The following is a 22,101-nucleotide window of genomic DNA, read 5'->3' on the forward strand; positions in this document are numbered from 1 at the left end:
AGTCTCTTAGTTCTATTAATAGGATACATATGTATATAGCCAAGCTATGCAGATTCCCGGAAGTTAAACTATCCATAGGTTAGCTATTCTTGTGATTGTTCTAAATTTCTCAAGAACCAATAGAGTAACTAGTACGTACTTGCTAAATTAGTGCAAGTGAGTGCTGTTACGTTAAGAGGAAGTCATCTCAACCACTACCTCATAACTGTTATTATTTATTACCCAACTTTAGGCCCCATTTACTTTCCTCTACGAATAAAGTCATTTATAAAATATGTATTCTTCTTTATTATTCTCAAAATAAAAAAAGTATTTTTCTGTTTACTTTTATTCTAAAACAAAATATAATAACTATTTTGATGTGATATAAAGTAGGAAAAAATATTTTTTAAAAAATAAATTACCATAAATATCATTTAATTTAATATAAAGTAGGTTGATGATATAATATATATTTTTTATTAATAGTATTTCTATTATAGAATATAGTTATTATGGAATTAGGAGCTGTATTACAGGGAAAAAAAAATCCTGAATGGGGCTTAAGATACTCACTAATTGGGCCGGGCTGAGCTCCTCGAAGTTTACATCAGGACCACGGACCCATTAACTGCTATCGGATTCGAATCCAAAACACCGTACATGGATCAACTTACTCGATCCGTTTAAATCAGGTTCGGGTCCCCGCATAATATCCAATCCTTTAAAAGTTTCTCGCCCTCTGTCGTAGAAAACGATTCTCTTCCCGCCCGTTCGTTTCAATCTTCGAGAAAGGAGAGGAAGAAAAACCCTAGGAAGGAGATGGTGAAACCGTAGTCCTCCATCGTGTCGTACAATGTCGTACGATCCCAAGGACGATGTCGATCGTCTCTTCGCTTGCTTCAAATGCGGAGTCTCCCCTCCTCGTAAGCGTCCTCCTCCCCTCTCCCCCTCTCTTTCTCGACGACTCTGATTTCTAGAAGAATTCATGTCTGTGTACGTCTCACAGAATCCGCGGTGAAGGAAAGAAAACTGCGAGAGGAGAAATCCAAGAAACCTTCTCTTACAAAAGGGGAGTCTTCCGTGGTCTCTGAACGGGCAACACCGAACACATCCAAAGAACACGAGGATGATCCGCCGGAGATGAAAAAGGTAAGGCTTTTCTCTTCTCCACTTGAAAATTGTACGTGTTATCGTGGCCGCAATACAATATTATTATGCAAAATTTTATCTTTCAGATTAATATTATGCTGCTAGCAGAGATGAAAGGGTTCCCAGAGAGGGAAAAGGGAAAATTATTGTTCTTGATTCCAGAAAAATAAAAAATAGGTTTAGGGTATCTGTTGCTTTGCTTGGCGCTGTTTTTGTTTATGCAATTATGCTTAGGCAGTCTGGAGACATATCTCGCCATTTCTTTCAGCTCAAAGAAGATGCAGCAAGGATTTGGAGTAATGGAGTCAGGAAGAAGCCAGTGCCATATGAACTCTCCTAGCCCTAGGCATCTGCATTAGGGAGATCATTGTTTGGGCAATGCCTGGGTAATTGGAATAGACTTTGTTGCTTGTTAAAGGAGATGTAAGAGAAGATGATGTTAAGATATGTTTGGATGATGATATGGCTGTTAATAATGACATTAATCATCATACTTAATTTGTATTGTGATGTTGGACAAGGCACTCACATATTATTGTCTTTTTTGTGTGTTTTAGACTTTTAGTATATCAGGAGTCAGAAGCTCTTCTTGTTCTTCATGATTTTGACATGAAAGTTTGTAGTTGAGATTGTAAAACTTAGATGCAACTATAGATCAGTAATTCTGTATTTTCCTTTTCAGCTTAATGCATTGTCATCTACCGTCATGAAACTTAGAAGTGGCAAAAAGATTTCTCCCATTGTATTTTATGGTTCTCCTCAAGGTGCTCCGGTTAAAAAGCCATCACATTTATTCAGATTATTGCATGAAATTCGTGTTGACCTGAAAAACCAGAATGACTTGATCCCAAGGTATTAAGCTGGCAAAGTGTGCTAACACTCTTGATAGCAGATAAAAATCCTTTCTCATTGGTGCAAACCTTGTTTGACATTTTTGTACAGGGACAAAGTCTGGGCTACTTTTCCAAGACAAGAAGAGGCAATGAGATTCTCTAAAGTACATGCACAAACTAATGTCTTCAGTTATCAGGATCACTTGACTGGGCAACGAAGATATCTTGTTTCCACATATGATGAGTTCTGGAGAAGGTTGGATTCTTAATCTGCCGATGACCAAGGATTTGTGTTACTTGATAAATTCTTCTCTAGTTGTTTACCTTCTTGTTGCTAACATCATTCAACCTGGTTTAGGTAAGAAAGGGTAACAACTGTTGTGGAACAAACTTGCAGTGCTGCTAAAAGAATAAAATCTGTTCTCCAAGCTACCTGCATCTCTGTCACTCTGTGCTGACCGTTGAATGTTTTATTTTAGGTATAAAAGTATGGATTCTAGATTGCGCCATCACTATGAAGTCATTCAGGAGGTATGCTTTCCCTTGAGCAGAAATGATTAACAAATATATGACATATTACCATATTTATTTGAACTAGACTAAAATTTACTGTTCTATGGTACACACTAGAATGTCTTCCTATGCAGTAATGAACAGAGTTGAATGATACTTTGATTCATATTTTATTGCATTTAACCTTATATAAACTTGCTCAATATACTATTTTTTTGTAATTGATCTTCAAACTGAAAGAATCTTACCATTGCATCCCATTATTGTAGGATAACACAGTCAGGAATTCGTCCTTTCTAATTAAATTATATTCCAACGAAAAGAAAAGATCCAAGTAGTAATTCAGTATAATTCCATTAATTGGAAACTATATTCAACAAAATAACCTACCTTATATGCTTTTTCTGACAATTTCGTATATGAATATTTTATAGACTTATTTTTTACTTTTGTTACATAAAGATTCTATTGAAAGTTAAGATGGACGTTAAATTCTTTGGTAGTTTGGATGAAGATTATCACTGAATTATAGAAGTCATAATGTTGTATAGATATGTGTGATAGGTAGATGCAACACAGAATCTGTAGGATATTGTTAGTTTTGGCTGAAAAATAATACCCAAGCTTTATTATGATGTAAGTAGGACTTTCAATTTGTAAATACTTAGTTGCTATCATACTGTTTTTAATGAATAATGGTACAATGGTTGGAATGCTTCTTCAAGAGTGTACCATATTGAAGAGTTAAAAAAGGAAGTGAGGAGGTATTTCCTTAATTTAGTTGCGGTATATTAGCACTTTTCAACAGGAAATCTCTCTTGGCAGTAACTTTTTTGCAAGTATATCTTCTAACTGATTCACTTAATGGCTTATGCATTTGGCAGTAATAATACCATCTTTTCCGTAGCAGCAACGTAGGATGTACATTTGTTTGCATTAGAGTTCTGTTATTTTTAGCTCAAAATGTGTAACCTGCAGGCTTTACTGTTGATTTCTTTAGGGGTCACCTTGCCACTTGTATTTTGATCTAGAATTTGATAAGAATGTCAACACTGACAAAGAAGAAGATGCAATGGTGGACATATTGGTATCTATCACTTTAAATGTCTTATTTGACAAATATTCCATCAAAGGAAGTGGAGAATGCATTGTGGAGCTTGACTCATCTACCGCTGGTATAACTTTATATGTAGCGTTCCTTACCTAGCATGATTTGGTTCCTTCAGTTAATATTCAATTATTCATACATGTGTCATTTGTTCATAAACAAGAGTAGAAACAGGCCGAATAAAAGTATTTTTGGGTTGCCTCTTGAAGTTCAGCCGCGGACTCTTATGATGATGAGGCGCAAGAGTTTATTGATACCATCCATTTTCTGTTTATTAAACTTATCATTTCCTTACTCTTAAGTCATAGAGCAGGACTTCTGCATTCTCCACCAACATCTATCCTGCTCTTCTAGTCTCACTTTCATCACAGATTCTGACGGTCTTGGTGCCCTCAACCTTTTCTTTTCTTTGCTAACAACCTCCTCTACCTCCCCCTATCCTGGAATTCTCATCCACTGCTAGTTTAGCTTTTGTGAGAAATGTGTAAGCTCCTCCATTCCATTCCTGCACGCGTACTATTTAAATAAGATATGGATGTGCTGCATGTGCTTGATTTTCTTAAAATTTTCTTAAAATTCCTCCATTTCATAACTTGTAGTGTATAATTTTCTTGAGTAAATATACATGGCAATGGCAACCAAGCTGACTTTTAACTGTATCAATACAGAATCCAAAGCCTGTAACAAACAGGACCCAAAAAATCCAAGTATAAGGTCAAGCTCAGATATTAGATCAGATAGGGATATCACTATTTTCTATCTGAAATGCACGAGCCAAATTTACCTGATAGCTAATTCAGTGTGATTACTGGGATCTAAATTTGGATTTTGGTTTTTCTGACAAAAGGTTGGCAGGTAAATTAGATACACTACTCCTGCAATGATCTGGGTAATCTTTTACGATCCTTTCGATCAGCAAACCATATATACTCTCCTTCCTGGATGACTGTATGTGGCCTCTATAATGATATATTACTATGATATAGCAACTTGCAGGTGCATCTATACTTTTTCAAGTAATATTTCCTCAGGTACTTATTAGATTGCAAAATATTACTACTTACCGGGACAGACTGTTTAAAATGATATATTTCTGATTTCTTGTATGCGTGCCATTAAAGGAATTATGAAGCATTTATATGTTCCTTTTCAGTTATATTATATTACCACATACATGTTATTTTTTTCTGACTTGTTTTTGATAGAAAAATTCTCACGCCATTTGATCATTCACTTACCAAAGGCTGCATTTAAGGACAACTTACATGCTGGTGCATTTGTGTCTGAGGTACTTATTGTAAATATTGGCATCAGTAATTAGTTATTTCATTTTTATGATTCTAATTCTTAACTTTTTTACTCCTGCTATATTGCTTCTATAGTTTGACATTTAGTTGAAGAACCTTGTATTATTGGAAGACATTGAAAAGACTCACATATCTGCCTAATTGATTGGGACACAAGGCTTTGTTCTTGTTATCACTTATCACGGTTGTATTTTATTCTTATTTTTCAATGCATGCCCCATGCGCAGCACATATGTTGAATACTGGTGACTTCTTAATTCTTGTAGTTAATAGATGGACTGGGAGAGCTTGGCAGATATTTATGCTATCTGGTCGTTTTTTACAAATGCAGATTGCAATGAGCAATGGGATATATGTAAAAGTTCATTAACTTCCTAAGAAAGCACCGGTCTATGTGCAATCAAGAAAGATTGTAGTAACAAATGAGAATGCACCTAACAGTGATGACAATTAGGAGTACTTTTGTTTTTATGAAGCAAGTTTGCCAATTGAAATGCCCACAGAACTAGGTTTGCTGCCATAGTGAGGTAGCATATTCAGCTTTTATTGCTTTATTGAAAAATTGCTTTTATAATTTTATTTTTTATGTGAAGTGTCAATTTGTTTCACAAAGTGAAGATAACCTGCTGTGTAATTTTGTACTCGATTAGGTATGCTCGCGCATTGCCAGTTTACGGGGAAGTGATCCAAAGATTGATAAATTGTATATTAGGAAAGACACCAGCTTTCCTGACTCTCTCAGTCAGCTTTTTCTGGACAGTTCTGTCTATTCTCGGAATCGGTGTTTCAGGTTACCTTTTTCTTCAAAGGCTGGGAAAAGCTCTTTTCTTTCACCCACGGGACGTTTCAAATGTAAGAATATGGTACGTTTTCTGTTTCATATATAATATTATTGCTGATTTAGCATTTTACAGATGAAACAGGTTTATGTTCCTTGCAGCTTCATTACCTTCCCATGTTATGGCATATCTAGTGAAGCCATTCATATTTTTTAGGTGGATTATTCCCTAGTGTTTTTGCTGCACATGAACTTTACTGTTTGTTAGGTGGGATATATTCGATGTTAATACTTTATTTTAGTTTTCTGTTTGCTTCTTTCTTTTGTTTTGTCCAAATCCTTATATTTCACTACATAATTGTTAGATTTTTAGCAGGTGATATTTATAAGAGATTCTTAGGCAAAGAAGCATTTTGCTAGTTTGATTGGGAAATAGTACATGTTGCATGACATATATACAGTGAGAGCTACATACTAAGTGCTGGCCTTATGGTATGCATTTGTCAGAGATCATAGCGGAGCAAAATTTTTAGGGGCCCACATCATAAGGTGAACTAGAGTCAGTGGTGATGGTTAATTGGTTATAATATAGTGGGGTGGGGGGTGCCACAACTTATTATCTTACTAATTATTGATTTAGCTTGTCAATTGAGCATTACATGTCTTTCAGGAAACCAAAACAGCAAATAAGCAGAGAACCAACTAAACGAGCAATTAGGTTATGAAAGATGGCTAACAAGATCTACTTATGAACTTTACAGTGATCTTTATTTTGATAGCTTATATTATCTATGCTGTTCTTTTTCTCCTCTCTTTTACCCCATAAACATAGCTTACTGCAAAGCATAATTTGTCTGATTGAAATATACAAATCAAAGTTCAATGCTGTAATTTTATATTAATCTTGCATATTTGATGTCAATGGTTGCAGAATGAGAAGCAAGTCTTCATGGAATCACTTATCTGCAGAATGGATAAAAATTGCAACAAACTCTTAGTCTGCAAAATGGATTTGGATTGCAAGAAAACTCTGTGCTTTGATTCCGGGGTTAGTGTAAGTGCTTTTAGACATTTTTAGACTGCTTTAGTAAATTATGTCTTTTATGAGCATATAATAGGAAGTTGATTGTGACTTATGCCAGTGGATGATCCTGCATTGGTTGGCTTAAGTGGGAATACTTGATATGCAAAGAAGCTATAGTTGGACTTTAATATGCTGCATCATCATGCTTGAACTTTTTATTTTTATATCTGCTTTTCTTAGGCAAACAAATTGAAAAGGTTAATAAAATAAACAAATCATTTTTCAGTTTACTTGGTTAGTATATGTATCACGTAGAGCAAGTGACTTGATGGTGTTCAGATGTGACGCAAGAAAATACAGATTACGAATTCATACATAAAGATCATGTTAATAATTGGAGTTCCATTATTTCCTGGGTACTGCTACATTCTGATAGATGATTATAGCATTCTGTTAGTACTGGCTTCTTTCAAGCAGAATATAGTGATGGGGAGTGAATTAATGCTTTGAAACCATACTATAGAAAAATAGTGATGACAGCAGTGCTTCATATAAATAGTTGAATGCAATTTTAAATAACCGGTGCCTGTTATTGTTGAGTAGAATCTATATAGGCACTTTTTTTTAAATTAAATTATATAGGTAGTTTATAGGTGTCAATAGAGTATGATTTTCATATTTAAACACTTGCAGAATCCACATGCAGATGCATTTATTTTTATTATGTTACAAATGAATATGCACTGTTCTGATGACCTGTTCTGATGCTTCTATTATCTTGCTTGTAAATGATAACAATAAACAATTTTTTTCAGTAAATTATTTACTAATTTATCATTTTTTAGTCAGGTTCAAGAGAAAAGTTCCATTATTCCATTCGATGTCCATAGAAGTGATTTTGTTACCTCATACGTTTTGGGGAAGTCTCCTTTTCCTGCTCTGGATGCATTTGTGGAATCTATTGCCTCCATAGGAAGCGTTTCAGGTTGTTTTCTTTTCCTAAAATATTTTTATTTTAATTGAAGCATTGGGATACAACTATAAATGTGCCACTCCATTGCTTTTTTCTATTTGGAATGGTCTTGCTTTATGATAACTATATTGTACAGTAAGTTTATGTTGCACCAATTAATAGTTTTCTTAACGAGGTGTTGGGAATACATAATTTTCGAGATTTAAATAGATAACCATCCTGCATAATGAAATTATCTATTTCTTGATTCACCCAATTGCTTAAAAGGATTGTAGACTTTATGAAAATTCGGACACGACTAGTATTTAGTTTTAATTTTATCAAAGTCTGTTACTTTCACACTCATTTTTGAAAGAAGGGTCATGCGATGACTTAGTGCATTGGCAGTTTTATCCTTCACTTCAAATTCGTGTCGTGAGGTGTACATATAATCTTGGAGAATTTCGACCCACCTACCGTGTTTGATATTAAGCTTCTTCTGAGAGTTGATGTAACAAAAGGCCTTACGATTAGAGAAAATAATTAATTCTTGTGAGAGCAAGTAATGTCTCCAGTGGCAAAGAGATTGAATTACAATATAAAATTCCTTATCGTAGGTAGTGTATTGTTGCCTAGTTTTATTTAGTTTCTCACTAAAGTAGGCAATTAGATCACTCTTTTGGCTCAAAACTCCACCTATACCAATTCTTGAAGCATCATATGCAACCTCAAAATCTTTAGAAAAATTGAGGAGTCTTATGACCGGAGGTTCCACTATTTTCCTCTTGATAGCTTGGGCGACACTCTTTGACCACTTAAATTCACTCTTCTTAAGACATTCAGTTATCGGAGCCAAGATGGTATTAAACCTTTTAATGAATCGATGATAGAAGGTAGCGAGCCCGTGAAAACTTTCTACATCTTTTGTGGTACAGGGCTTAGGTCATTCATTAATAGCTTTGACCCTCTTAGGGTCGGCAAAGACTCCTTCAGATAAGACAATTAAACCCAAGAAAACACTTTGTTTGTTAGAAATATACTTTTTTGAGGGTTTTTATATAGCCATTCTTTCCTTAAGACAACACAAACTTCACGAAGATAGTCTATGTTGCTTCTGAGATTGACTGTAAATAACGATGTCATTAAAATATATGATCAAAAATTGTCCCATAAAGGGTTGTAGTACTTGAGTCATTACTCTCGTGAAAGTACTCGGAGCATTAGTTAAGACAAAACGCATAATCATCCATTAGTACAATCCATCTTCTGTTTTAAAGGCAATCTTTCATTCATCGTTAGGGTGTATGCGAATTTGGTGATTACAATTTTTTAAATCTATCTTTGAAAATATCGTGATACCTGTCATCATATTCAGCATGTCATCCAAACGATGAATAAGAAAACGATATCTTATTGTTATTCTGATAGCCTGACTGTCAACTCACATATGTCAAGTTACATCTTTTTTCGACGTTAACAATACGGGAGCCACGCAATGACTTAGGCTTTCCTTATAAAAGCCTTTTCTCAATAGCTTTTTAATTTGCCTTTTAAGTTCAATGTGTTCAGTAGGATTAAGTCGGTAATGAGACAAGTTGGGAAGAGATGCACCTAGGATAAGATCGATAGCGTGCTAAATGTCTTGCATTGGCAGTAAGAAGTGTCTTGAAGTGAGGGGTATGAGTGCTCTTTCAAGGCCAGCCTAGGAGATCTTCAGGGAAAACATCAAAGAATTCCTCAATCATGGGAGTGATTTCAAAAGAGATCGATTTATTAGGTCATTTGGAATTTTACAAGTTGTATATTTTTTGATGCTAATCAAATTGACTATATTTTTTGGCTTGGTGGTATTAGCCTTTTTTTCAGCACTGTCATTTCTAGGCTGAGAAAAGAATCATGATCTTCTTACTCTCATGTTCAAACATATATATATTTGAATGGCTATAGATATGAACATCGTTATTGAATAGTCAAGACCTTCCAAGAATAATTTGATCTACGTCTATGGTCAAAACATCGCACAAGATTTTATCTTTGTAAGTAGTGAACTAAGTTTGGACCAAATACTGCTCTTTAATCTCGAGCGTGATTGAATTGTTGTAAGAAATCTTGTAGGGATTGGTGCGGGGAATAACATTTTAGGGTTCCTCAATAGTTGAGGACACGGCATTTATACAGCTCTCACTATCTACAATCACTTTTTAATTTTTACTTCCAATTTCTGTGAATGTGTGAAAGATGGAGTTATGCCTCCAATCATTGTTAACTCTAGGTTGAGAGAGCAATTCTGATAACATGCAATTTAGTGGTGTTTATAATTTTAGGGTTCCTCAATTAAGCTGATTTTATATGAGTTTGCATAATTTGCAGCAATATGCTCATAGCCTTGACATTTATAGCATTTGACATTAATCTTAGAAAAGTCCTTCTTGACACTTTTATCCTTATAATATACCTTGAGTTGGAAAGGGCTACGGCTAGATCGGCTATAGGATTGATTGACATATTTGGTTGGCAAGGACCAGGGGAGGACTTATAAGTCTGCACCTTAATTTCTTGGCTCATAGAGAGGTGGCTAGATTCTGACTTCTCTAAGTCTTGTAAAGTTGTATGCTTTTTTCAAAGTATCAATGCTATAAGCAAAATGCTCACTCATATTTTCATGTAGCCCAACCTTAAATTTAGACAGGATTTTCATAGGGGTTTTAGTTTCAATTACGTTGCACCAAATCATCAACTCGTCAAAAGTCGCAATATAATAATCCTTAATTGACTTACTTCCTTGGGTAAGTTGGTTCCACTTGTCTAGTAATTTAGAGTGATAAGAAAGTGGAAGATATTTATGTTTCAGCCCATTCTTCTTATCAGCCCAAATCTCAATTGGTAATTCAACCCTAGGTGCTGGCAACAGTGTCGTCGGTGGCGGGTGGCGTCGTCGGGTGGAGCTATGGCGGCAAGGGCTAGGGCTCGGTATCAAGGGTGAGGGGGAAGGTTAGGGATGAGTAATTGAAGATGAGTGGCTAAAAGGTTTTGGGTTTAAGTTTAATAAGCTGGTAGAGTGGCTAATGGGTTCAAGTGATTTGAGTTGGGTTTGAAGTATTTGGTTAATGGGTTTTGGGTTTGGGTTAGTGGGTAGGGTTGGTTGAGTGAGAGGGTTTGAGTTTACATTAGTATGGTTGAGTGAGAGGGTTTGGGTTGGGGTTAATTTGGTTGGATTGGGTTCAGTTAGGGTTCGAGTATAAGTGGATTTGGGGGTGAATTTGAAATTTGGAATATTATAGGGGAGAAGAAAAAGAAAATTTTGGTAGAAAGTTTTGGAAAGAAAATGATTTGTTGGGATTTTAACAGAAAATAAGAGCCAAAATTAAAATTTTGAAATTCCTGATTTTTTTTCATGGCAAAAGGGACGTGCTCTTGTGGTTATTATTTGTTGCCTAAGTTATAGGAAGTTTCACCTAAATACCTAATGTGATGGCACAGATTGCCTCTTTGCACCCAAGTTATCATTGGGTTCAAGCCATAGAAACTACTCTGTTGTGAAGAGGTGTAAGGCACCTACTTCTTGCCGTCCTTAGACCTTACATTGGCTGGAGCCTTGTCAACTAGGAAGCTCTATATCCCATGGACTAAAATTTTTAGCTAGTCCAGCTTAACTAAGTTAATAGTACCTTTGAAAATGGTTTATGTTGTTTTTCACAGTTATGTTCAAGTTCGCTTGAAGCATTTAGAAATTAGTCATATGGCTAATATGCGGGATATGATATTTTAAAGGAGGCATGTACTTACATCCAATGCACAAATCATCAACCGAGGGTGAGGATAGTTATTATAATTGTGAGGCTACAGCTAAATAATCTGCTTTAAGTATCTGTAATAGGTACTTTGAAGCATTTTGCTTCTCTGGTGAGCATTGCGCTCTCTATTTGGTGTTTGATTATTAGGATTGTTAAGCTACGAAGAAATGGTATGCTATGAATATCTATAATGATACTCTGAAGCACTAGCTTCTCTTCTAATGAGCATATAGCATAAACTTTTGTGGAGTGTGACATTTTTCTGATTATTTGGATTTTCTTTTTTAATTGATAAAGAGCTTCTGATATTACAGGGAAAATCCGATCATGGTACTGGTTTTCACCATATGGTCTGATGGTTTACAGTATGTCAAGAAGTAGATATTGCGAGCGGATTGGAAGAGAGCATAAAAGCAATCATGGTGATTTTCTTGTTTGAATTTTTTTTTCCTGGTTATTAAGTAACCTATTCTTTTTATTGTGATTGATTTTATTTATCCTACTTGTTGGCCATATATTCTTGATTCTTATAAATACAATTCCTAAAATTTTGAAAAAAATATTGTTTTAGCCTCAATTTAACATGTGAACTCACAACATACTATTCATGATTTCATGCTAATTAGTTCGCTTCTTAGCGGACGTTAATGTCTACTGTTATTTGCTTTGACAATTTAACAGTGACAAATTAGTTAGGTTTCTTAAATTACTGCAAAGGCATTATCAGCAATAGCATATCCTGACTCTTGATGGCTAGGTTGCTATGGGTGAAAATAGATCCGATATAGATTGGATAGTGCTTAATCCATATCTGTATCTATATTTTTGGTTCAGATACAGATATTTGGTGCATGACAAAAACTAAAACTATGTCATAACTAAGCGAATACAGATATAAGTCAGATATAGATCAGATTTTAAGCGGATATGAATACAGAATGAATAAAGATTAGATCTTAATCAGATACGAATATGAACTGAATCTTTAAATAAAATGATACAATGCTAAGTAGATAAGAAATTCATTTTTTGGAACACAAGTATAAATGAACTTGCACATATACAAATAATTTTATATGTTGCTGTGAAATAAGGAATATGCACAAATATACATTCTCGTAGATAATATTAAATGGCAAAATTCTACTTAATTCTTTCTATCCATAGACTATAGTACACCTAACGATATGACTCGCACCATATAACAAAGAACTGTGACACAAATTTCAAGTGCATATAAGTATATAACTCCAATTTCTACTGCCTATATGGTTGCTCATGTTTTAATAGGTGAGCTTACTTAACCAAAATTAGTCTTGTTAAAATAGGATGAAGAACCAAGGATAAGATGGAACCATCTTCTCCACTGATGATACCTTTTACTAGAATTGGCAAGCTTGCTATAGATCTGAGCCATTATATGTCCTGAAAATGTCAGATGCTAGTTAAAAATCAAAATCATAAAATATGGATCTAATAAGTTTAATAGTATAAATATTTTCCTAAACAAGTTCCAAGCATTTAAGTCTAATTAGAAAACTAACAAACGCACCAAGAAATATGACTCCCAGAAGAGATCAATGGGGAACCTACAGTCCTAATTTTCTACATTTAGAATTGCCACATAGACGATCCCGTGACCAAAATTTAAAGATACATGGAATATTAAGAAGGACCTAAAGTCTCATATGCAAATGATTCAAGGTCAGAACCTCCATTCTGCAATGAAGCAATTGTTTCATAAATATTAAAAAAAATAAAAACGGTTGAAAGTACCAAACAAGCTCTCTTTATTCAACAAGCTGATGGCTATAGCAATGTGACAATCATAAATCTCTGTAGAACCTCCTTTCCTTCACTCCATACAAATGAGCTTCAATTTAAACAAGATCTTGTCGATGGCTTTAGCAATGTGACAATCACCAATCCCAATTTAATTTCATTAAATGAGAAGTCAAATTAGTTGATGGCTTTAGCAATGTGACAATCACCAATCCCAATTTAATTTCATCAAATGAGAAGTCAAATTAGTCGACAACAAGTCAGATTTACACCCAAAGTGCTCCTAATACTGAATTTAAGCAACATATTAACTTGTATCAAGAGAACATGGATCAAATGATAGTCTACTATGACTTGTTAATGAGAAACATCAAGCACGCTCGCCATGGAAACGATTTTGAGGGAAACAACGGTGAGCAAGCAATTGGGGAAGTGGAGGGAGTTAGGGACAAGGAAGGGGATAACGTTGTCCTTGGAGATGAAGAGGTGGGAGGAGATGGCGGTGGTAGTCGAGAAGACAGCAAGCAGAGGGAGAGGAAGGAGAGGGACTCGTCAGAGTTGATGCCGACCAGGGCGATATGATCGGGGTAGGAGGGCACATGGCAAAAGAGGAAGGACACCATAGAGCCTTAGTGGTGATTGAGTGTGGTTTGTTGGATGAACGGATAGGTTAGGTTAGGGGGTTTTGGGTTTTTATATTTAATCTGGTAAATGATAATCTGATATCTAGATCCGATTTTGACTAACTTATATAAAACCATATCCGAAACCAGATCCTTTTTTTCTTCTAAATCTCTATTTGTTTCTGGATCCGAGATTGTAGTCAAATTTGCAACCGTAATTCGGTCTGATCCAGGTACGGCTTTAGGTTGGGTCAGACTTGATTTAACCCATTTTCACCCCTATAGGTAGCTCATGAACCCACAACCTTTTAAATAACAATTTTTGTTTGATGCTCTTGTGATCCTTTTTGCATGGAAGACCATATAATTTACCATATTTGCCATTTAACTCCTGCTTAATTTTATGGCAATATTTTCTTCTTTTTGCGATCAGGTGTGGTATAGTTTATAGAATTTAGATAATGCAAGTATTATAAATATTATCCTCTTCTACATGTTTATGTTTTTTAATTCAAGTTCTTGGAATCTTATAGTTAATAGTGCATGGAAATGTTTGGTCTATGTGAATGCAGTTAGACATGCTAATTTATGTTTAGAAATTCATTGGATTCATTTCCTTTTATTTGTTCATACTTTGTGACATATATAGACTAACAGCTACACATCATGCTGCTTCAGTAATCTATGTTGTTGACCTTCAAAAAGCTGGTTACTACCAAAAATGCCATGATCCAGATTGTAGAGGTCTGTAAGCTACCACATTCAATGGTTCAACCCTTTACTTCCAATTTATTTATATACTTAAAATCCAATGGTTGCATTAGGTTACCGTTCACCCTTGCGCCCATTACCACTGGATGTGACACCTGATTGTATGGCCATTCAAGATTCAGCTGAATCAGAAAACTGCAGGAAGGTTTTGGATATTAATTTTGATCCTCAACTTGATAGTGATGAGAAGCAGCAGTATATGTGCAATGATGAGATGGTCACTGACAGCTGCAAGAAGGAATACAGCTGGTGGCAAGAAGCTGTAAGATATGCTGACTGTATTGAGAAAATGGGAGATTCGCCTAAGTTATACAAGCTGGTGAGTTTATCCTAGCTTATTATATTTCATTTTTTCCTCCATTTGTACCTCAAGCTTGATAATTTCTTAGCAATGTATCTGCTAATGTACAATTTTATTCACTTGTTTGGTCATCAGACAATATTTTCAGTGACTTTACTAATTATGCTTGACTACTTGATTTACACTGCTTTTAAAGTATATTTACCCTTATTCATGTTTCCTATGTAGGTTAAACTGCTTTTATTGATAGTACTTCTTGGTTGAACTTTATTAGTAGTTATTACATAATAACATATAATTTTCAAGATGGACTACCATTTTTCCCTTTGTGATGAAACCATTGTGATCTGATGGTTCTGATATGACTAGTTTTGAAATTCTGGCACTTTGTGTTTTCATCTCCCTTCTAGTTGGTGTCTTGTGGCTTTATACTTTTCTTTGTCTTATTTGTCTCTAAAAATTACATCTCTTTCTCTGTACTTTTGTTGCTAAGCATTTAATAGAATTTTCTTCAAAGAGTAGAACTTCATATCTTTTGGCATAATGTGCTTTCTTTCTCTTACCCTTTACTATACTTGGCAGGATGACAGCATTGGTGATGATTTCGAATGGTGGATGGATGCAGAGAAGTTTGCTTCACAGATTGAAGGACAAATTGATTGATATGTGATGGCTGAGATTATAGCTAACTTAATGCTCCGAATGTTTGTCCCTGCAGGTCTAATGTTTCTTGTCAGAAAAGGGTTTTCGTAATGGTTATTAATAAATTCTCCAATTAGGGTTATAGCGTTTGAGGCATTTTTTTGGACAACTCAGTGTTTTGCCAACAAACAAGCTCAGAATGGATGCATGCAATCAGATGGGGATGACATATTATGGTGTGAATTTGTCCTGACCCATATGGCGATCGCTTCTACCAGGTTATGTAGCACTTTACCGTCTTGGTGGCTGATCGGCCACAAAGTTTATTTTGCAGAGCACCTTAAGATGATCTTGCTCCTTAGCGCAGAAGGTAAATTTTATAAGCAGTTGTTTTAATGACAAAGCTCCTCCAGTCTCAGTTATACCCAAATTGGGATCAAGATTAGCATCAAACCATACTAAAGCTTCCACAACTTTTAAGCGACTGGTTGATTGATCTTATAGCAGTGAGGTTATATGTGAGCTACCTTAAGTTCAACTCATAATTTTCTGTCAAAATTTGTTGGTTTCCTCGGTATCAGAGGGTGCAGCTAGCAGATACTTTAGCAACAGGGATACTTATGATTTCTTGGCAGAGATCACCAGAGATCACATCCATGATTAAGGATGGCATTCTAGTGTACGCCGAGGATTTCTCAGTAAAGAGGAAGTTACTGTCTTTTCAGTTGCCGATAGCCTCTTCTGGCCCCATGTTTCTTGCTTAATGTTTCAGTTTGTGCTTCTCTGCTTGCAGTCACTTGCATGTGCAACTTGGTTGATGATATACATGTCCACAGATAAAAATTATCAGTTGCAGGTGCAGAGTTGACGCATCTTCAAACAAAGTCCCAAGCTTCCAGACAATCAGCATAGAAATCTAAGTCAAAATATGAGCAGAAACAGAGGCCACATGAAGAAAACCCGATAGAGGTCCATCCCATGGCCCATTACTCGCGTGTTGGGAGTAAAGATGGGTCAATCCAGTGCATATGTATATATGATGCTCAGCGCTAAAAAGGACTCCGGCTGAGACACCAAGGCATAACTGCGAATTTTACCTCTGCCATGTAGAAGATATTATTTAAAAGTGTACTCATGGGTAACCATATTTGGCATCTCTAATAAAGAAGATTTAATATTTAGATTGGTAGACTTTCGATTTATGAATTGACTCATCTAAAACGTTACGGGTGGCAGCGGCCAGTGGGATCGATACTTATCCTGATCTGACCAATATGGATGGTATTTGTCATATATGTGCAAGAAAATAGCCGGTGTTTCTACTCTTCCTTTGTTAACGATAAAGTCTTTTTTTATTTGTGAAAAAGAAAAATTAAATTACTTAATCACCACGGTTTACAAGTACATTAGCTTTATTGGCCTTGCATTAAGTGTCAGACTCCACCAAGGAAGATACAGACTAGGAGGCTTGTGGACCCCTTTAATAGAGTTAACCAGCAGCAGCGAGTTACAGGAGATAATAAGGTGAGAAAACTTATAATTACGAGTGGCAGCAATTACTTCAGCCATAAACACTGAAATGAACGGACCAAAGAGGCGATTCCCAGTGGATAAAGAGATTTACAGTAGAGTAAGAGAAGGCGGTTTGTACCGAGCCCCCATAGCAGCATCCTTGGTCGAGTTGAAGACAACGTCATTCCTTAACCTACCAAATATTCAAGAGAACCGCAACAATGAGTGAATGGAGCATGGCTCTCTGGGGGTTGGAAAGGTTCCCAATCCGAGGTAGGCCAGTCAAGATTCCATAGCATTTTCAGTGTGTTAACGATGAAGTCGGGAGAAATTAGATGTGGACCATCCATTTTGTGACGACCCAGACAAGCATCCTACCTTCTACTGTCAGACATATCACGTGTCACGTGGAGGTCTCATTAGAATTAAGTCAAGCCATCCATGATCCATTAGGTCTTTTGTTTTATTTTTCGTCACCAGCTAGCCAGCCTCTGTTTTTGAGTGATATACCAGCTAGCCGTTGAAAAGCTCAGCATTCAAATTCAAAGTTCATAAATGCTATATAAACGGTTGTCTAGAATCACGTGATAATCCTTATATATATAGATAGATTTGGTTGCGTAGACAGTAGGGTGTCTGACAGGTCTAGTTCTAAGCAACTAGAACTTTTCTGCCTATACAGCTAATGACAAACGTTATATACGACTCACTAAGAGGACAGAAAACAGAGAATCACAACATGTGAGTACACATTGAGACTTTATGGCACTACAGGACATGTGAGTACAAAAGAAGCATATTTATACACCAAAGTAACTAGTCTTGAAGGACTAATAGAATTTGAGAAAGGAGAGATTCACAGGGTGCATGTGTAGAATGGCAACTTGTTAGCATGAGCTGGGGCACTAAGTTATCATGCCAAGCTTTTCTTTCTTTTAAGGTGTAACCACCATAAGATGATGTCCCTATAATACAATGCTGTTGAAAAAGGCAATCAACTCCTATCAAGTTGTTGGATTGAATAATGGGGATGTGTAATAATAAATTGTTTCAGTAAATAACAAAAGGATTCAACATACTGAAGTTGTCAGTGGTTGACTTAATTGTGTCAATTATCTCCACCTTGTATCATGGTCACGCTTGCTGAAGCTTCCATTTTCTCTAGTGTTGCGTCTGTCGGATGACTCTGAAGACTCTTCCCGCCGAATCTTACGATCCTGAGATAAATATTGGATCATAAATCAAGCAACAAAGTGAGCAAGCTTACAATGCTAAGATTCATGAATTAACTAGTAGATTTGGACTTACATCCCGGAAAAGTAAATCATCCATTTCAAGCATGTGGATTACATGCCCCATTTTAGGTCTTTTAGGTCCATCAGGATCCACACATCGTAGGGCCACTAGAAGTGCCCTTTTGAGGGCCTTGGGAGATGGCTTCTCAGGCAGCTTAGGATCCACAACTAGCTCTGATTTCCTCTCTGCTACCATGTTCTTAAGCCACTCCACCAAATTAACCTGAAGAAAAGAAAAGGAGGATTGATTACTTTCTGATGATATTTAAGCAGAACAGAAGTTAAAAGTATAGTTATTATACAAAAACAACCTCCCCAGGCGGCCTTGCATAATCTACAGGCGATCTCCCAGTTATAATCTCCATGATAAGTACTCCAAAACTGTAAACATCACTCCTCTCATTAAGCATCCCAGTGCTAGCATATTCAGGTGCCACATAGCTGCAATAAAAATCAGCATTTGACATAAATCTCCAACTACATAGGAAAAAAGGAATCCTGTGAGTAGTGACTGACCCAAAGGTCCCCATGACACGAGTAGTAACATAGCTCCTCTCGGAGCACAATAGCTTTGCAAGCCCGAAGTCTGATACTTTTGGATTCCACTGCCGGTCAATAAGTATGTTGCTAGATTTCACGTCTCGGTGAACAACCTTTGGTTCAAGCCCCTCATGAAGATAGGCCAAGCTGGATACAGAATCATAAAACCTTAAGTTTTACATTTGAAGTCTTGAACTTACACTTTCAGTAAAACAAAAGATAGAGAACAGCAGATGTGAAGAATAATTTGGTGTATGTAGATGCACATGATGCTCTGATTTTGGAGCTTGATTGGTTAAGACTGTATTGGGAAAATCATGTAGATCGTGTCTCATGGTTAGACTTACAACCTGTTTTTACTGAATGAGATGCAAAGTTGTCTCTATCTTTTGGGACAAGTTTCCGTAAAGAAATAGAGGTAATGCATTTTGGGTAAGTCAAGTGTACTAATTAGCTACTATTGCCATAGAAAATTAGGGCAGAAGAAGGAATATAAGTAAGCATTCGCTGACTCTGTGAATATCTGAAGTTATATTGAAGAATAAATTAGTCTCTACCAAATGACTAAAGTTCTAAGAGGATTGGAGATCATAAGGGTTCTACAGTGACTGGGTTGGCAATTTATGATGACCTATCAACATCATGTGATTTATAATTGAATAATTTATCTTTCAATTGTTTGCTATCATTAGTTAATAAAGAATGAATAGTAGATAAAAAGGTGCTGCTCATGATTTATCGAGGATAATAAACTCCATAGTGTCTGCTGCCTCAGACAAAAGAATCTTACTAAGATCTGCTCTATGCTCCTGTAGGATATTAATGTAGTGTAACAAACACATCTATATATGGACTCAGTGTCAATACACAAGAGAACTGAAAAATCCCAAAGTCCGTATTTATGTGAGGTTTTCAACCACTCATAAATAGCATCCTTTCTCACTAATTTTTGAAGCACTTACAATAGAAGAACAATTGCCAATATATTCCCATGTCTTAGTAAAAAAAAAAAGTAAAGCCTAGAATGCAGATACTGGAAAGTAAATCTTACCCTTTGGCTGTTCCCAGTATTATGTTCATCCTGATATCCCAAGTCAGTGGACTCACTTCTCCCACATCCCCATGAAGCCACTGATCCAGATTGCCATTGTCAACATATTCGTAAACAAGCATCCTACAGCACACAAGAAATACTAAATTACTCAATCCAAAGACCATATCATGCCAACAAAACAAATCCAACAAAAGGAAAATATGCATTAATTCCCAAGATCAAGTGGAGTACCTATAAGCCCCCTCGACACAATAACCAAGCAATCTAACCAAATTCTTGTGCCTAACACGCCCAATAGCTTCCACTTCCACCTTGAATTCTTTTTCCGCTTGACCCCTGGTGGAGATGAACAAATTATATACCATTTTTGTTTTACAGATCATAGAGTTGCGATGAATAAATTGGAGAGGTCCAAAGCTTCTAACCTCAAATTGGTTCACAGAGACAAGACCAAAAGTTGCCAAATTTCAAACTTTTACAAGGATTTGGAAAGGAGATACCTGTTATTGAGCAAGTTCTTGACGGCAACCATGGTGTTATCGGGCATCACGCCACGGTACACGATCCCGTACCCTCCTTCTCCGATCACATTCTCCTCGACGAGGCCGCCGGTGGCTTCCTCGAGCTCTCGTAGCGTGTACCAGTGTCCCCACCCGAGATGAGACACCTCCGGCGGCCCCCCGCTCCCGGTCATCGACGGCGTCGTCTCCCCGCTGGCCGTCCCCGTCGTCGACCCCGACGGCGGCGCCGCATCCGGCCGCCGATGATCGCCGATCACCACCCGGTGCTCCGCCTTGCCGATCTCGATCTGGACGTCGGGCGGCTGCTGCTGCTGCTGCTGCTGGCGGTGGTCGTAGTGGTGGACGATCTCGGGGATGTCTTTGGAGACGGGAGGGGTGGGGTCGTGGAGGTGGAGCTTAAGGGGTTTCCTGGAACTCCCTCCGATGCCGCCGGCGGCCGACGAGGAGGAAGAGCGAGGAGAGCGACGGCGAGAGGTGAGGCAGAGGGAGAGGAGGAAGAGGACGAGGACGATGGAGGCGCCGATGCAGATCCCGATGACTACCCACAATCTGAGCCCAAAAATTGAAGTTTTCCTCGACAACTCATCGTTAAGAAATCCACCATTCCAGAACGACATTGTTAAGAGTAGATCGGACGGAACTCGTCAAATATTTCTCATCATATCACGGAGAGGAGTGGAGAGGGAGAGAGAGCAAGAACTAGAAGAGTGGGAGTCCAAGTGGAGGTATTTAATCTATAGCTAATCTTATTCCATGGAAAATTATTAATTTAAGAGCTGAAATAAAGCCGGAGAGGAGGAAGACGAGGGAAGAGGAGCGTGGAATCTAGAATGCTTGCTGTCTGGGTTTTTTGAATGCTCGTGGATAGTGAGAGAAGATGACGTGTGCTTTGTCCGAGGGAGTGACAGCTCATTGCCAACTCACACTTTAGTATGCGACTGCTGGGACCAACAATTACACTTGGGTAGGACCCCGAGGGCGTTAAACACTTGAACTAGCCCAGCCTTATCTATCTTACTTGGGTTTTGAACTGTGGGACCCCAAGCTTCTGGGTTGCAAGGGAGGTGTCCATATGCCGGGTGCCATTAGGTCGACATCTAACCGGATCCAGGTTGGGTCGGATCAACGGTCGTTTCACCTTTTACCTTCAAATCAAACCCGACCCACTTAGTTATCGTATATAGATTTTCTTTTAAAAATAAAATGAAGTAAATTTTATTTTAAATTAGCTATCCCAGTTATACAAATTCTCACTGAGATTCTCAGTGATGCAAAAAATTGAAGCAGGAATCCCCGTAATGGGTACCGGTGGTAGCTTAAAGCTCTCCCATGACCTTTTTTTTTTTCTTTTGTTTTTAAGCTCTCCCATAACTTGCTATCGAATTTGTTGGTTTCCTGAAGAGACGAGAGATCTTGAAATTTGCATGAGTAGAACTAAATCCAGGTTAAGTTTGCGGAGTATCTTTACTTGCAGGATAGCGTAGGATGCTGGGAGTATTCAATTAAGACTATCCGATTGATGACAAATGCTACATCGCTGTCATCTTTCCAAAATCTATAAAGCGTAGCATAGTGGTAAGCAAGTACAAGCTCATAGCGCCCATAATAATAGTGAAAAGC

At 37.0% G+C, this 22,101-nt stretch overlaps 2 protein-coding genes across 5 annotated transcripts; one reads left to right on the plus strand and one right to left on the minus strand.

Annotated features, from left to right (window-relative positions):
* Positions 1–742: 742 nt before the first annotated feature.
* Positions 743–16,742, plus strand: LOC140762086 (uncharacterized). 3 transcript variants are annotated; one of them, XM_073099699.1, is made up of 14 exons: positions 743–905; positions 989–1,131; positions 1,814–1,983; positions 2,074–2,220; positions 2,444–2,495; positions 3,478–3,652; positions 4,791–4,873; positions 5,543–5,755; positions 6,602–6,724; positions 7,544–7,679; positions 11,755–11,862; positions 14,524–14,589; positions 14,670–14,935; positions 15,500–16,742. In XM_073099699.1, exons 1-14 carry the CDS (start codon positions 836–838, stop codon positions 15,578–15,580), a joined length of 1,833 nt encoding a protein of 610 aa, XP_072955800.1. In that variant the 5' UTR covers positions 743–835; the 3' UTR covers positions 15,581–16,742. The 3 variants fall into 3 exon arrangements, with proteins under 3 accessions (XP_072955800.1, XP_072955801.1, XP_072955802.1); XM_073099700.1 differs by having other exon boundaries at positions 6,602–6,718; XM_073099701.1 differs by lacking the exons at positions 743–905; positions 989–1,131 and adding an exon at positions 1,464–1,517.
* Positions 16,743–17,941: 1,199 nt separating this feature from the next.
* LOC140762088 (probable serine/threonine-protein kinase At1g01540) lies at positions 17,942–21,312 on the minus strand. Of its 2 annotated transcripts, XM_073099703.1 has the most exons (7): positions 20,461–21,309; positions 20,192–20,296; positions 19,958–20,080; positions 18,883–19,053; positions 18,678–18,807; positions 18,380–18,589; positions 17,942–18,288 (listed from the first exon to the last, which is right to left on the minus strand). In XM_073099703.1, exons 1-7 carry the CDS (start codon positions 21,096–21,098, stop codon positions 18,184–18,186), a joined length of 1,482 nt encoding a protein of 493 aa, XP_072955804.1. In that variant the 5' UTR covers positions 21,099–21,309; the 3' UTR covers positions 17,942–18,183. The 2 variants fall into 2 exon arrangements, with proteins under 2 accessions (XP_072955804.1, XP_072955803.1); XM_073099702.1 differs by having other exon boundaries at positions 18,678–19,053; positions 20,461–21,312.
* Between the last annotated feature and the right edge of the window lie 789 nt (positions 21,313–22,101).

The sequence above is a fragment of the Typha angustifolia genome, chromosome 7 (assembly GCF_048772165.1).
Source record: "Typha angustifolia cultivar Huaian chromosome 7, ASM4877216v1, whole genome shotgun sequence".
NCBI classification, from domain to species: domain Eukaryota; kingdom Viridiplantae; phylum Streptophyta; class Magnoliopsida; order Poales; family Typhaceae; genus Typha; species Typha angustifolia.

What these genes read in the sequence shown, in the direction of transcription:
- LOC140762088 (XM_073099702.1), bottom strand. Translation starts at nt 21,098, where the DNA reads ATGTCGTTCTGGAATGGTGGATTTCTTAACGATGAGTTGTCGAGGAAA. An exon ending in ATACTGGGAACAGCCAAAGG is followed by an intron (nt 19,054 to 19,957) that starts GTAAGATTTACT and finishes TTCTGTATCCAG; the next exon opens with CTTGGCCTATCTTCATGAGG. An exon ending in ATGCAAGGCCGCCTGGGGAG is followed by an intron (nt 18,590 to 18,677) that starts GTTGTTTTTGTA and finishes TCTTTTCTTCAG; the next exon opens with GTTAATTTGGTGGAGTGGCT.
- LOC140762086 (XM_073099699.1), top strand. Translation starts at nt 836, where the DNA reads ATGTCGTACGATCCCAAGGACGATGTCGATCGTCTCTTCGCTTGCTTC. An exon ending in CAGAATGACTTGATCCCAAG is followed by an intron (nt 1,984 to 2,073) that starts GTATTAAGCTGG and finishes ATTTTTGTACAG; the next exon opens with GGACAAAGTCTGGGCTACTT. An exon ending in AGAGCATAAAAGCAATCATG is followed by an intron (nt 11,863 to 14,523) that starts GTGATTTTCTTG and finishes ATGCTGCTTCAG; the next exon opens with TAATCTATGTTGTTGACCTT.